The sequence below is a fragment of the Thamnophis sirtalis genome, unplaced genomic scaffold (genome assembly GCF_051295495.1).
Source record: "Thamnophis sirtalis isolate CommonGarterSnake01/CBP01778 unplaced genomic scaffold, rThaSir2_p1.2 scaffold_1, whole genome shotgun sequence".
Lineage (NCBI taxonomy): Eukaryota > Metazoa > Chordata > Lepidosauria > Squamata > Natricidae > Thamnophis > Thamnophis sirtalis.
The window spans coordinates 162,910,763-162,927,588 of NW_028261381.1; the positions used below are offsets into that span (position 1 = coordinate 162,910,763).

The 16,826-nt window shown below is 43.9% G+C and overlaps 1 protein-coding gene across 4 annotated transcripts in view; it reads right to left on the reverse strand.

The window, feature by feature from the left end:
- ANO8 (anoctamin 8) overlaps positions 1-16,826 on the reverse strand; it is a 102,145-nt gene that overhangs the window by 45,706 nt on the left and 39,613 nt on the right. For all 4 annotated transcript variants that reach the window (XM_087702272.1, XM_087702264.1, XM_087702269.1 and 1 more), the window contains 2 exons: positions 13,076-13,192; positions 10,883-11,010 (listed from right to left, as the gene is read on the reverse strand). In XM_087702272.1, coding sequence (XP_087558398.1) covers positions 10,883-11,010; positions 13,076-13,192 — 245 coding nt within the window. The remainder of the gene's footprint in view (positions 1-10,882; positions 11,011-13,075; positions 13,193-16,826) is intronic.

Sequence of the window (16,826 nt, forward strand, 5' to 3'; positions counted from 1 at the left end):
GGTGGGTAAAATGAGGACCCGGATTGTTGGGGGCAATATGCTGACTCTCTGTAAACCGCTTAGAGAGGGCTGAAAGCCCTATGAAGCGGTATATAAGTCTACTGCTATTGCTATTGCTATTTTTGGCAGATGTTGGTTTTGGTGATGAAACATCTGCAAGAAAACAGCCAAGTTCAAAGATAACATTAACAACAGGGGTGGGTTTCAATTTTTTTTAACTACCGGTTCTGTGGGCGTGGCTTATTTTGTGGGCGCGCTTAGCAAATTTATGTTGGAGATGGGAAATAAAATACATTGTAAAACTTTTTTTTAAAAAGGCCGAAGAAAGCAGGAACTCGAGCCGCGCCAAGCTGAACGCAGGAGAGCTGGAGGGTCTGAAGAGTGCATGGTTTTGTTCGCTGCCTGTGAGCTCCGGGGATGGGGGGCAGCAGCTGACGGAGCAAGCCAGTAATCAGCCAGTTGCCAAGTACCCTGCTGATGGGTAAACTCACAAGTAAACTGCAGATTAACCTCACCCCTCCACTGGAGCTTGCAAGCAGCAAACGAAACTGCTGCCTCCTGCCTCCGTGCATTGAGGAGGCAGGGAGGCTCAATCCCACTTAGGAGGTGTTGGTTGCGAAGCCTCGGGGCTCCCTGAGCAGCCCATGCTGCTTTCCTGTGTGTAGGCTCTAGGAGGCAGTTGTGTGGATGCACATAGCAAAGACGAGGCAGGGTGAGCATTGGAGTGAGCCGGTTCGAGGGCGTGGCCAGCCAGCCCTCACCACCAATTTAGTGACCCACACCCAATTACTACTGCCAGTTCTCCTGAACTGGTCCGAACTGGGAGCAACCCACCTCTGATTAACAACCAGCAATCTTGGCCTTAACTCCAAAATTTACTTTCCGATGATGGCCAGCCAGCCAGGCCTGGTAAGATAGGAAGGGAACAGCCCTTCCCTCTGCACCTTTTCAGTAGAATGCCAAGCATTTCTTCTCAAAATATTCCTAGCACAAAACGTCAGACGTGTCTCATTTCAAGTGTGAACGGTGCTGCTTTGAGCATAGGACTGGTTCTGGCTGCAAATGTAAATGGTTGCATCAATTCTGTTTTTGAGCCTGAAATCTTTGCAAAATGTTCCAGACAGTCTATTCCACTCAGAACAGGATGCTGCAGTGCACTTGAAACATTTCAGAATGGGAACATTTCACCCACTCCTTGGATTTGACATCTCAAGATGATCTCCTTTGCACAAAGAGGTTCCTTTTGTCGTTAGTTGTACTCCTATCTAGTCATTAAACACACACACACACACACACACACACACACACACACACAGAGTATATACTAGCTAGCCAATAACCCGACATTGCCTGGGTATTTATTTATAGGGGGAAAATGTCCGGACCAAATGTAATTTCTAATGTTGGATTTTCCCCCTTACCAGAGGGAGCCCCCTTGTGGAGTATGGTGGAGCTGTTACCATGGCAACTCCACTGTGCTTTACAGTAGAAGCCATTTTACGGCAGTACAGTAGAAGCCATTTTAAGGCACGGCTGTATCTTAACAGAACACACACACCGGGGTTTTTTAGGAGTGTCTTACCCTCACAGTATTTGTTTCCAGAGAGTAAGTCATCTGTGTACCACGTTTGGTTGTAAATGCAGAGTTATTCTGGAACACACACACACACACACACACACACACACACAGCCAGATAGATGACAGACAGACAGACAGACAATCTGTTTTTCTCTTTCTCTGAAGCCAAAAAAATAGGGTCTGGCTTGGTGGTAAAAATCCTTAAGGTTGGTTGGTGATCAGAAGCATTGTGGAGGATACAGGAGCTTACCCTAATAAAGGTAGACTGCCTTTGAAGCTGGAAGGTGCATTGTTAGCCATGGATACTGGTAGCCATTGATAGAGAGAGAAGATCCCTTTTCAACAGATCAAATCACCCATCTGATCCAGCATCCTATTTTTAACAATGCTCAGATGCTTCCCAGAGGTTCATCAACAGGAAGGAAAGTTACAGACTTAGGTAGCTTTCATTTATTTAATTGGTTATGATGACAGTTGGTCCTCAACTTACAATGGCAATGGCAAGAATACTTAGCAAGGCGGTTGTTAATCCGATTTTATGACCTTCTTTGCCACAGCTGTTAAGCGAATTACTACAGTTGTTAAGTGAATCATGTGGTTGTACAAATCCAGCTTCCCTTAGAGCAGTGTTTCTCAACCTTAGCAACTTGAAGATGTCCAGACTTCAACTGCCAGAATTCCCCAGCCAGCAAATGCTGGCTGGGAAATTCTGGCAGTTGAAGTCTGGACATCTTCAAGTTGCCAAGGTTGAGAAACACTGCCTTAGAGACTTTGCTTATCAGAAGCCAGTTGGGAAGATAGCAAAAGGCTGCCACATGATGGTCACATGGCAAACCATCATATACACACATGCTGATTGCCAAGCACCCAAATATTGATCCTGTGATGTGACTGGGGATGCTGCAATGGTTATAAAAGCAAGGACCAGTTGTAAGTCATTTTTTCCAGTGTTGTAGTAATTTCAAATGGTCATTTAAAAAATGGTTGCATATTGAGGACTATTTATAACAGATTGTAGAAAGTTAGCACCCATCCCTCTCCTAGAAGAGTGAAATGTTTTAAGAAATATTCATATTATTTCCCCTAAGGAAGAAATGGAGAAACATGCTCTTGGAAAGCAATCGCCTCCTTTCTTAATAGCCCTCAGCAGATGCCAGCACTTAAGAGATCAAGAGGCAGATAGCTCTAGTCATAATACTGCAGGTAGAAATCCATCCAAGACAGGACATTTTGAAATTCCCTGAAGCAAGGTCTGAACAAAGGTAGGATTAGCCCTCAGCCACAATAGGAATAGCCCAATGGTCCTCCTTTGCATCGGCAGTCCGAACCTCAACCAAACTTAGCTCAGACAAACATGACCCCTACATGACCCCATGGGAGTCTGACAACAGCCAATAGAATAATGTTCTTGCACAAGAACAGGAAGTTCAGGTGCAAAGCCTAAGAGAAGGTATAAATAGCCCCCATTCTCAACTCCATGTGGTCAGCTATCCAGAATGACACGTGCTTGGTGCTTCTGCGTCATCAATAAATGGACCCTTTTTCCAATCAGCCTCCAGCCTCCATTTTGTCTCCAGTGCCTTTCTCCTGGCTTGGAACTAGAGCAGATGGATATTTTTTCCAAAGATGTTAGATCCATCCACCATTAATGTCTGATCATCATCATCATCATCTGACACTGGATTTTTGTACCTGTCCATAGGGAATGGATAGGTAAAACATAGAAGAACTAATTAACTTATTATGACATTAGCTGCCATGGGTTGAATTGGGGTCCTTTGGTTACATTTTTAAACACCAAGAAATTACAGAGAAAATGTCAAATGATCTCATTGAATACAAGCAGGTAATCTGAATAGAAGATCCTGGCAGGAATTACAAACGGCATTTATTGTTTCTGCAGTGTCTTTCTTCACACAGAAACAAAGCTTTCCAACTGTTAGAATAGTAGAAAGTGGGACTTAGATATGACACAGTAAGCTCTAACTGATCCCAAACATTCCCTGTTCTATTTCTGCCTAGCTTTAAGTGGTTTGCCAAGTATGATTGCATTTGGAGAAGGAAGATCTTGCAATCTTGCCTTAAGTGACACAAGTCTTGAGTTTACTGTAATACACACCACATAATGGTATGCTCAGAGTCTCAAGGAGTCACAACTGCACCACGTGTGCATTCCTTAGCTATCAGGGGGTTGATTAGCCTCCATGTCTATTCAGAGAGAGGCTGCTAGTTAAGAACTGAAAGAAGTCTTCACTTTAACAGCTGAAAGCCAAATTGGATTCTAAAGTGAAAGTAATCCAGCTACCAGATGCTTGTAGCATTATCTCTTCCTTTAAAAAAAACAACAACCACCCTCACTTGGCAGAATATGACATCAAAAGATTCACAAAGAGTTCAGGGCTTGGATCATATTACACCTTTATAGCCCTTCTACATTCCTAGCCTATTTAGTTCCAGGGCCAAAGAAATATGGTTTTAACCTTTACAAGGTTAAGACGGGGCCAACCCAGGGATTAGTTGCATCCATCTCAGCCTGCCAGAATGTTGTCATCAGTTGCTCAGGCCCATTAGGATTCTTGAGGGTAAAAGGAGATGACACAGAATGTGTGGTGACATCATGCCCAAGCCACTGATTTCCATACTTGGAAAAGAGCCAAGGTGGCGCAGTGGTTAAATGCAGCACTGCAGGCTACTGCTAGATCAGCAGGTCAGCGGTTCAAATCTCACCGGCTCAGGGTTGACTCAGCCTTCCATCCTTCCGAGGTGGGTAAAATGAGGACCCAGATTGTTGGGGGCAATATGCTGACTCTCTGTAAACCGCTTAGAGAGGCCTGAAAGGCCTATGAAGCGGTATATAAGTCTACTGCTATTGCTATTGCTATATTGCTATTACTTGCATGCAACATCATGCAACAACTACAGGCTGTTTTAGAGTTGCCCACAACTTCCTGTTTGAGTTGCTGCAAACATGTGTTGCAAAGAGTTGAATGGGCAGGTATAGGTTGCAGGTGGCTGCAGTCAGGTCGATGCACACGCCTCCCCAATCCCAACGTGGGGTGTGCGTCCTGCATGCTGATTGGTTGATCCAACTTCCTGTTCTGTGCTTTGCTGTTTCAGTGGCCTATGCAACCATCCCTGAGTGACAGACGCATACGTTCCCTGATGTGTAGTGTCAGGGAAAGTCAGGGAAGCCTGCCTGAGCCTTTAATATAACCATCTATTCATCCGCGACATCCAGAGATGGAATTCAGCCGGTTCTGACCAGTTCTGGTGAACCGGTAGTGGAAATGTTGAGTGGATTCGGAGAACTGGCAAATACCACCTCTGAATGGCCCCTCCCCCATCTATTTGCTGCTCCCAAGTCCCAGCTGATTGGAGTCCCAGCTGATCGGCTGGGTCTTCTTTAGTTGTCCTACACAGAACGGAGTTGGAAAGCAGGTTAGTGGGGTGAGGAGGGAATGGAGATTTTACAGTATCCTTCTCCTGGAGTTCGGTGGAAATGGGGATTTTGCAGTATTGTTCCCCAGCTATGCCCACCAAGCCATGCCACACCTACCAAGACACGCCCACAGAACTGGTAGAATTTTTTAAAAAATCCCACCACTGACGACATCACAATGCATCCTTCTAGTTCAGTGTTTCTCAACCTTGGCAACTTGAAGATGTCTGGACTTCAACTCCCAGAATTCCCCAGCCAGCATTTGCTGGCTGGGGAATTCTGGGAGTTGAAGTCCAGTCATCTTCAAGTTGCCAAGGTTGAGAAACACTGTTCTAGTTCAAACTCCTGGCCCGTGGGGCCAAATGTGTCATGCACTGGCCACACCCTCGCTGAGTTTAGCGAAGGGGGGAATGGTCCCGATAGGTCACGTGACACCCCCGTGACGACATGAGTTTGTCACCCCTATTCTAAGTTTGCAGCAACTGTCTATGTGCTGAGGCCCAATTCTATGCTCCTTCAGCTAGAGGTCCTATCCAAATAATCTTTGGATAGTGAGAAGGGTGGCCTATAAATTACTATTACATTCCTGCTTTCACATCCTTGGTATTTTCCCATCAAAGCACTACCTGTTGATCTACTTTCAGTTGCATGCTTTCGATCTGCTAGGTTGGCAGGGATATAAATTTCATAAATAAAATCAATAAATAAAAAATCTTGGGGTGGTGAGAACTGGCCATGGGGTCTTTTCCATTAATTTTCTAGAAATCTATTCCTGGAAAGTTATGCGTGAATTCTCTGGCTTGTTTTTAAGGCAAACTTAAGAATTTTTCTTTAATAATCCTAACTGGGATTTTTACAGGAGTATTTGATTCTATTTGTGGTTTTCATTAATACCTTATTTGTTTATTATAATTTTATAGCTCTGGAATAACCAGAGTTCTATTAGGTTTTCTAAATAACATTGTGAGCTGCTCTGGCAAAAGATAACTCTGAAATGCAGCCAATAAAGCACTGAATAACAGCAATAAACAGTTCTAAAGAAAAAGTACTGATAGTCCTCGATTTACAACTGTTTGTTTAGTGACCATTCGAAATTACAACAGCACTGAAAAACCTATGTCCATTTTTCTCACTTACGACCACTGCTGCATCTCCATGGTTATGTGGCCAAAAATTCAGATGCTTTGCAATAGACTCGTGTTTTATGACCGTTGCAGTGTCCTAGGGTCATATGATTCCCTTTTGCAACCTTCTGACAATGGAGAAGCCAGATTCACTTAACAACTATGTTCCTATCTTAACAACTGCAGAGATCCACTCAACAACTATGACAAGAAATGTTGTAAAATGGGGCAAAGGTCAGTTAACAAATGTCTCGCTTAACAACAGAAATTTTGGGCTCAATTGTATTTCGTATTTATTAATATTTGTATGCCGCCCTTTTCCCTGGGGGGACTCAGGGTGGCTCACAGTTCAAGGGAAGGGGGGGACAAACCAAGTTACATATAGGACAATACATCGTTAAAAGCACAACATTCATACTATTCGGGTACGGTGAAGGTCTTTAGCCCCAGGCCTGTCGGGACAGCCAGGTTTTAAGGGCTATGCGGAAGGTCTGGAGGGTGGTGAGGGTACGAATCTCCACGGGGAGTTCGTTCCATAGGGTCGGAGCTGCCACAGAGAAGGCTCTCCTCCGCGTAGTTGCCAGTCGACATTGACTGGCTGATGGAACTCGGAGGAGGCCTAATCTGTGGGATCTAATTGGTCGAGTGGAGGTAATTGGCAGAAGGCAGTCTCTCAAGTACCCAGATCCAATACCATGAAGGGCTTTGTAGGTGACAACTAGCACCTTGAAGCGTATCCGGAGATCAACAGGTAGCCAGTGCAGCTCGCGGAGGATAGGTGTTATGTGGGTGAAACGAGGTGCACCCACAATCGCTCGCGCGGCCGCATTCTGGACTAGCTGAAGTCGCCGAATACTCTTCAAGGGCAGCCCCATGTAGAGCACATTGAAGTACTCCAGCCTAGAGATCACAAGGGCACGAGTGACTGTTGTGAGAGCCTCCCGGTTCAGGTAGGGGCGCAACTGGTGCACCAGGCGAACCTGGGCAAATGCCCCCCTGGTCACAGCTGACAATTGTGGCCATAAGTCGTGGACTACCTGTGTGGCCAATGATGATGATGGCAGTTATAGCTGAGCAACAATGGGAGGATCGGATTACCCTTCACAGAAAGAGGAAAAGAAAACTTCTCTGCACCATCCTTGGACAAGATGGCTCCTCCTATTTAGAAGTTAATGATGCTGAAAATGCTGACGCTTCAGTCTCTTCCAAGTTCTCCTTTGCAATTCCTTGGCTAACAGGATTAGGCGCTTCTTGGCAGGAACGAAATGGAAGCATTAAATGATCATGAAGCAGGAAATAAGGTGAGCCTCCAGACAAAAACTTGTTGTAAATGGAACGCGAGTGTTCCTATTCCTTCTTTGTTAGTGTAGGAATTGGCAGCCTATGTAGGAATCTAGAGAGGACATCTAAGTCAGTGTTTCTCAACCTTGGCAACTTGAAGATGTCTGGACTTCAAGTCCCAGAATTCCCCAGCCAGCGAATGCTGGCTGGGGAATTCTGGGAGTTGAAGTCCAGACATCTTCAAGTTGCCAAGGTTGAGAAACACTGATCTAAGTGACGGGTGGATGGGCCTATATGTGCATAGAGCAGGGTTTGTTCATCCTGGGGACTTGAAAATGTGTGGACTTCAACTCCCAGAATTCCCTAATCACTATGCTGCTTGGGGAATTCTGGGGACTGAGGTCCAGATAGGTGTCAGGCCTAGAAGCCATCTTTTACATTGGGCCTTCACGCCTTTCCCGTTTTCTATTGTGGAAAAATGGGAGGGGGGATTATATGGAGTATGGGTGATATATAACCATAATAACATGATTTTCTCAGAGAGTCACCGGCAGCTGCGATGAGGTGACTGGGAGGCATCTCCAGTCTTGGATGGTGCCTGATTGAGCCATGTGATGGACATGTGGGTGCTAGGCAGGGACTTGAACTTACTTTTTGGGTGGGGAAAACTTTCAGATTCATTTTTCCCCAGATGTGCCAATATGACATCTCTAATAAAGTGGAACTTTGAGGAAATTCAAGCCTCAGAATTTTCTTTCGTTGGGGGTGTTACTTGGAACCCTGACAACAGGTACTTCTAAACTCATGACCATTGATTTAGCAATTATTTGAAGTTACAACAGTGCTAAAAGATATATGGTCCTCACACTTAGGAGTGGTCTTCACACTCAGAGTTGTCACAGCATCTCTGTGGTCATGTGACCAAAATTTGTTATTTATAATGGTTGCAGAATCCCAAGGTCACATTATCATCATTTGCCACCTTCCTAGCTATCTTCTAACAAGTAAAGGCAATGGGGAAAGCAGAATTCTATTAATGACTGTGTCATTAATAAGCCTACAGCCATCTTCTCTTTTGGATCTTTGGCCTGCCACACTTTCTATTATTCTACTATGCATTTTCTATTGTGGGAAAATGGGAGGGGGGGTTGAGTTAGATGGTATGTAGCCATAACAAAATTCTTTCTAGAAAGCCAAGGTCATCCTTTGTCTTTGCACCTCTGCACCTGACCAGATCTGGATGGGTGGAACTGCCAGCATGGCAATGGAAGATTGGACCATGTGATGGACTTTTGGTTGTGGGGGCAAGATCTTGAACTTTCAATTGGGTGAGGAAAACCGAGAAGCTTTCAGATTTGGGTTTTCCCAGATGTGCCAACATGGCTCTCTCAATAAATTGGAACGTTGAGCAATACTTTGCCTTAGATTCTGATTTAGTTTTGGATGCTATTTGGAACCCTGACAGACTGTGTGATTCACTTAAATGACCACAGTGATTTGCTTAAGGACCACAGCAATACACACACACACACACACACACACACACACACACATATATATCATAAAATTGGTTGTGACTCATTTAATGGCCATTTTGCTTAGTCACAGAAGTTCCAGTCCCATTTGTGATCATCAGTGGAGAAGTTCGAGTTCGAGTTTAATAAATTTATATGCTGCCCAATCCCAAAGGATTCCGGGCGGCTTACATAAAAACAATAAAAGGAATACTAAAAAGTTTAAAAAGTAGAAGACAAGACAAGTGAAAAGAGATACAACATGCACTCAACTTAATGGGGCTGGACCTCATTCAAGAGATCAACAGCCCCAGGCCTGCCGGAAAAGCCAGGTCTTAATGGCTTTGCGGAAGGCTGCGAGAGTGGGGAGGGTCCGGATCTCTGGGGGTAGATCGTTCCATAGGGCCGGGGCAGCTACAGAGAAGGCCCTCCCTCGAGGAGGCGCCAAATGACATTGTCTAGTTGACGGCACCCGGAGAAGGCCCACCCTGTGGGATCTTATCGGACGCTGGGAGGTGTGTGGCGGAAGACAGTACCGTAGATATCCAGGCCCTAGGCCATGCAGGGCTTTAAAGGTGATAACCAGCACCTTGAAGCGTGTTCGGAGACCGATCGGGAGCCAGTGCAGCTCGCGGAGGATAGGTGTAACATGAGTGTATCTTGATACATCCAATATCGCTCGCGCGGCTGCATTCTGGACCAGTTGTAGTCTCCAAACATTTTTCAGGGGCAGCCCCATGTAGAGCGCATTACAGTAGTCAAGTCTTGAGGTGACGAGGGCATGAGTGACCATTTGAAGTACCTCCCGGTCCAGGTAGGGCCGCAACTGGTGCACCAGGCGAACCTGGGCAAAAGCTCCCCTGGTCACAGCTAACAAATGATGTTCTAGTGTCAGCTGTGGGTCCAGGAGGACACCCAAGTTGCGGGCCCTCTCTGAGGGGTGTAAGATTTCACCCTCAGGCTTAAGGAGAACCATTTGCATCTTCAAGTTGCCAAGACTGAGGAACCCTGGCATAGAAATAAAATAGACAGATAAAGATAAGTTCTTCTTCCACCTGTCTGCATGCATTTGGATTCTGCCATAGGCAGGTGAATATGGCAATTTTAGGCAGCGTCAAATCTGTCAAAAGGAGCCTTTCCATTCTCACAATTTCCAGCATTCTTAAATAGTGTTTTTCTCCACCATTTACATCTGCATGGATCTCACTGATAGCAAAGAGGGAGGGGAACTGGATGTCCAAAGGTAGCAGGGGCAGTAAGAATAGTTTTAGGGACAACTATCCACCTCTCTTGTAGATCAGCATTTGGGGGGGGGGGGGTGTTTTCCTCTCTCTGCCCTTTTCCCACTAAATTCTTATTTTTTTTTTCATGTGCATAATATTTTATTTCCGTTTCATTCTATACAATCACATGTTTACTGTGCATAACCAGGGCATATAACATTGAGTAATAACCACAACCCTCACTTATATAGAAAGTGTCCCCTACAATACAAACCGAATATACCACCTTAGTGACCCACCATACACCCTCTTTCAACCCCCTCCAACTTTCATTCTCCCTTCTCACATACCCCTCACGTATCCCTCTACGCCTACTTCCCCTCCCCCTCTATCTAACCCTAACCCTATCACTCCCTCTCTTAATCCATTCCCTCCCTTCCTTCTCCTCCTCCTCTCTCTCACTCTCTCCACCCTCCTTCTTCTTTCACTCAGCTCCTCCCTTCGGTATACTTCTATTACCTTCCAATATATTCGGTTTGTTCTGTTTTAACACTAACATTAAAAAGCCTTTTCCCACTAAATTCTTAAAGGGCGTTTGTTTTTCAAACTCTTCCGCATAATCTGCTCCCTTTCGGGATGCCAAAACACAAACAACCATTTCCTTTTCCACCCAGCCTTCCACTCATGCCATCATGCCATTGCTATGCCCTTCAACGCCTCACCTGATCATTCTCTGTGAAGGTGTAGAGGAGGGAGCCAAGGACAGCAGGGTATACCATGGCTGATGTGTAGAAGCCCAACCATGCGAAGTACATGGCAATCTTCACCCCAAAATAGTCACATATTTCATCTGGTGGAAGAAGAGAGATAGTTTCAGGAGAACATAAGAACAAAACTTGAAATAAAAGGCAAAATTACTCTTTCCTGAGACTGTGCTAGTACAGAAATCTCTCAGTTCAATCAAAGAGCAAATTACATTTCATTAATATGACAAAGGGGCAAGGAACAACACTGACCTTTTTCCTCAGCTGAGGTAGTGTATACCAGATCCAAATGACTATCCAACCCATCAATCCTATCTCCATTCACTTTCCTAATTGTTTCTAATGCCCTGGACTTTTCAGCTTGAAAATTTTTTTCTGGACAGGTACCGTGAAAGCAAATTCAGAAGTACAAGTAACCTTATATTTAGCCCATCTGGACTATTACAAGGCATTCTATATGGGGCTGTCCTTGAAGATTGTTCAGAATACAGTAACCATTCTGCAATCACAGGTAGTCCTCAACTTACAACCAGTCACTTGGCTGCCTATAATTTTTTTGGCTTTTGTCAGTTGTTTGTTGGTTACTTGCAAAAAGGATCCATTGTGTAAAATGGATTCATTTAACGACCATCACAAAAAATGATGTAAAATAGAGTCTGGCAACATAGCAACCCACTTAACAACTGCAATGACTTACAACCAGAATTTTGGGTTCAATTACAGTTGTAAGTTGAAGACTAGCTGCATTTATATGAAGGATGTGACTCCCACATTACGGTAGCCTCAATGGCTGCCATTCTAGTCTCTAAAACATTTCAGCCAAGTTGCCAAGGTTGAGAAATACTGGACTAAATTGATGGGAATGTGACAGCTGCTAATGTCCTTCTATACTAAGGACACCTTTAGGAGACAAATGATACAGCCTAACTGGGAGTCAAGCTAAATTCTCACAACCACGGGGCAACATCCAAGCTTGTTTCATGGATACAATAGTGAAGTCCTTTGCCATCAACGTCTTCTGAAATATTTTTAGATTACCCCATCTACAGTAAATACCACCCAGCTTGCTTTTTTTGAAGTCAGCCAAGTTCAGGGAGATGCTACCACCTGCTGAGATTTTCTGACAACTTTCTCCCGGAGGCAAAGATTTCTCTCAAGAGACTACATACCATACTTCTCTGCCAGCATTTGCACTTAAAACTTCTCTACCCATTCTTCATGTTCCATATATTGGGTGACCATAGGAATTTAATAGAGATGTAAGTATTAACTTTTTACTAACGACTACTTTTTGACATATTAGTTTGATGTCTTTATATTATGCTGCTTCCCAGGCACTTCTTGTGAGATAGGTGGCCATAAAAGTAAAGAAATAAACATTTTACCAAGGTAGATTTGCTTGATTTATATAAAACTTCACATCATTCTCCCTCTTCCAAAAAACCTTCTGTATTTTCTCAGCCTCGTTTACTAATCTTTATTCTTTGACTATGTTTTTTTAACTTTTTTTTTCTCTCTGTCCATCTTTCTTCCTCATCTTTTGCAGAAATAATTCACTTCCAACCTCCCCGCCTCCCACCGCATAATTCACAGCTTTTTTCACTTCTGGTGAGTATCTTTTTTATATTTTGTATGAAGGCAATTCCACACACTTAGAAAATGATGTACATCTTCTAACTATCATCTAATACTGCTACTATACAATATTTGAATTGCAAGGTCTGCGTAGCCAATAGATGGCAGCAGAGAGATCCAGAAAAAGCAATCCTTTACTGCCATCTTGTGTTTGCCTGGGTTATAGCAGATTTGGTTTTCGGAGCTTAGTGAAATCTGCATCGTAAAATGCTTATGCTGCTCCGGCTCAGCATGAAATAAATTTAGTTCCTTTACCACATTTACAGAGAAATGGTTTGGTTCAGATCATGTTAGAGAGTCACGGCCTTTGTGCTGGGCAAACAATAGCCCTGGGTCACTTAGGCAGTTTATGATTTCAAATGGGGGGAAAATAGCATTAATTTTCAACTCTAATAAAGCAAAACAAATCTCACAAGCTACTTTAGTAGAATGTAGGGAGAAAAAAAAACAGAAGTATGAAGGTAGGACCCTAATAAATATTCTAGGAAGGGACCTATGCAAGACAAGGGTCCATACCCAAAGGCTGGGCTTCACAAATGGCTTGTACCCACGATTTCATCAGCCGGTTCAGAATCCGTTGCTCGTGGATGGGGAAGACTTGCTGGAGGATACCACGAGCAGCCAGCTCAGGGACTGTGAAAAGAAGAAAGGAAGAAGAATGGAGCAGAGCAACAATCCAGAAACCTCTTTTTTAGCTCTCCATACTAACCAGTTTAAATTTTTTTACTACCAGTTCTGCGGGCGTGGCATGGTATGACTTAGTAGTGGGAGGGGGAGAATACTGCAAAGTCCCCATTCCCTCCCCACTCCTGGGGGAAGGATACTGTAAAATCTCCATTTCCACCCCACTCCAGTGGAAGGATGATACTGTAAAATCCCCATTCCCTCCCTACCCCATTAACCTGCTTTCCAGCTCCATTCTCCTGTGCAGGGCAACAGAAGAAGACCCAGCCGATCAGCTGGGACGCTGATCAGCTGGGACTCAGAAGGCAGCAAGTAGATGGGTGCGGAGCTAGTCAGAGGTGGTATTTGCTGGTTCTCCAAACTACTCAAAATTTCCGCTACCAGTTTTCCAGAACTAGTCAGAACCTGCTGAATACCACCTCTGACACTAACCATAGCCCCCTGAGCCCCATTCCTTGGCATTAGCATGGTCAATCACATCCCTGGGCAGAGAGCTACCATGCTAGCAATAGGCCACGAAACAGACTGAATATGGAAATGCATTCCAAAACAAGAAGAGAGCCAGCCTTTTGAGGTGGAAGGCCCATTCAGACTGTTGAGGATGTTCCCCGAGCATTAATGTCAAGGAGCTACAATGGGCTGTGGGTGTTTTTGTTTATTAATAAAATAGCAGTGATTTACTAGAAGGTAAACAGTGAGGCCTTTCCTCACTGTGGTTCCTCTTCCTGCCCTCAGAGGGTTCTGGATTGTCCTGTTCTGCCTATGTTTTGTTTGCCTTACAGGTGTGAACTCTTTCAAACAAGAGACTAACCCCACTCACTCTGTTTATTTTCTAAATACGCTCAAGTCAGGCCCAGAGGCAAGCTTGGTCATATGGTGCATGAGAATAATCAATACAACTTAAGCTTGATCCACGTTTAAATAACACAATATGTAAGAGGAACAACTGAACTCAAAATGTAAAGAGAAATAAAAGAGAAAGAGAGAGAGAGAGAGAGGGAGGGAGAGGGAGAGAGAGAGAATAATAAATATGAGATGTGTGTTATGGCCCTCAAACAGATCATATCCAAGTGTTCTGGATGTTATCCAAATTTCCTTTGTTTGTTCAGTTTATAAGCTGCCACAGTCAAGTGTGCCAATCTAGGCGTCATGCAACTTATTAGGACAATAAAACAGGCAGGAAACGGTGGCAAACCGTGGGGGGGAAAATGGATATATTACTATATTGGAAAAAGAAACACCAAGAACTAAGGAATAACAGCCCATAATCAGTACGGGGTGATAAAATTGCTTTCCACTATGGCCTGCTGTATGTGATAAATTTTAAGGGATTTTCAAAACGATAGCAGTATTAGGATTAATTGTGTGGCTTTTGGAAGGATAAGCAGGGTCCCCCCCCCTTAATCTCTTTTAGAGGGCGACTGTTTTAAATTCAACATCATCTTCCTTTCAAGTCCATATTAATATATATATTTAGGATATATTATTCAGCGATCAGGGTGTCTGCATAGTGCGGTGAAAAAAGTCAGGATGAACAAAGCTCTCGTCTTTTTATGTATCTTGATGCTTCTGACAGCAATGATTAAGATAGACTAAAATAACATGTGTGGGACCTAATGCTTGGTCCTCTTATAACAGTGTTTCTCAACCTTGGCAACTTGAAGATGTCTGGACTTCAACTCCCAGAATTCCCCGAATGCTGGCTGGGGAATTCTGGGAGTTGAAGTCCGGACATCTTCAAGTTGCCAAGGTTGAGAAACACTGTCTTATAATAACCAACGTATTTTTATTAATTCCCCCTCATATTCCTCCCTCACATTTATTCCATTTCCATTTTTGAACAAGGTATGATTCCTATGTAATTTCTTTCTATTCCGTGCTATTTGGTTTTCTTATGTGCAAATACAGAATACTCCTCAATCTATCATCACAATTGGGATTAGAATTTCCATTGCTAAGGCAGGCAGTTGTTAAAGTGATTTTGTGACCTTTTTTCCTGCCACAGTTGTTAAACGAATTGCTGCAGTTGTTAAGCGAATCATGTGACCATTATTGGAAGCCAGCTAGGAAGGTTGCAAATGGTGAGTCCATGACCCCAGGATGCTGTAACCGTCATAAATACATAAATACCGCTTGCCAAGCACTCAAATTCTGATCACATGACTGTGGGGATGCAGCAGTGGTCATAAGTGCAAGGACTGGTCATAAGTCACTTTTTTCCAGTGCTGTTGTATCTTCAAAGAGTTGCTAAACGCATAGCTATGAGTCAAGGACTATCTGTACTGTAATCATAATTTCCAGCCATTGAAGGACAACCTTTTCTGACATTACAGCACCTTTATCTTTTTAAGACAGGGAAATCAAGCTCAAGGCCCTGGGGCTGGACGTGGCCCATGGGGTGCTTAGATCTGACCCATGGGGCTGCCCTGTATGCGCGCGCCCCTGAGCTCCATTTTCACTGGCAAAGGTTTGCAGGAGGCCTTCACAGCCGAAAACGGAACTCAGAAGCCCGTTTTCACTGGCAAAGCCCTCGACCCTCCATAGGCAACCCCGACATGAGTGACATCGAGCTGGCCACGCCCCCCGTGCCTCCCCCAGGTTAAACACAACCCTGATGCCGCCCTCAATGAAATCGAGTTTGACACCCCTGTTCTAAGGCTGCTTTAAGCTATCCAGCCCCTTATCTAGCCCTACTCCACCCCACCTACCGCACAAATTTCAGGGAAATTTGTATTACCTGGTTTCTATTAAATATTTAAGCGACACCTTAGCTGTCCAAGGGTGAAGGAAGGCGAAGACAAATGTTCTTCTGTTAACTCTCTTCATTCTCCTACGTTTGTAATTCTACACTTTGCCCTAATTAAATTTTCGCTTGATTAAAATTCTTTCCAGCATGATCAATTTCAGGGACAGCTTGAACATGGGAATTGGGGGCAGGGAAAAGTAAGGAACAAAAGCATCTAATTTGGCAAGTGAACATTAAATGTTCCTTTTAAAAATGGTCTTGATCTACGATTCAATTTACAAGGTGCCCCTTAGGAAGAAAGGAAGAAATGGTGCCTGTCTCAGACAATATGTTCGGCTAAAATTCCAATTACAGCAGTTTTGTTTCAAGGTCGACAGATGAGGATTTGAGACTTTCCCTTCAAAGGGCCAGGTTTGGCCCAACTATTCTAGCTGCTAACCCTAATTCAACCACTTTTCTGTTAAAACAAATCACTGATGAGACAATCCAAATTAATGGACATGAGAATGTCCAGATTTATGAGATTAGTTATTCTTTTAATTTGATGCAGCCCTTATGTCCCCTTCTGGCTTTTTTGCAAAGTCTCGAAGAAATGGTTTTACCAAAAAGCAGGGGGAGCAGTGGCTGCACCAATTGTTTTGATGAACGGGATAGTCTTCACTTTGTGACCACAATTGGCCCCAAACATTCTGTCATTAAGTGAGGCAGTCATTATGTCAGTTGCACCCAGTTTTACAATGGTTTTTTGCTGTGTTCATTAAGCAAATCACAATGGTTATTAAACGAATCACGCAATTGTTAAGCAAATCTGCCTTCCACTATTGACTCTGCTTGTTA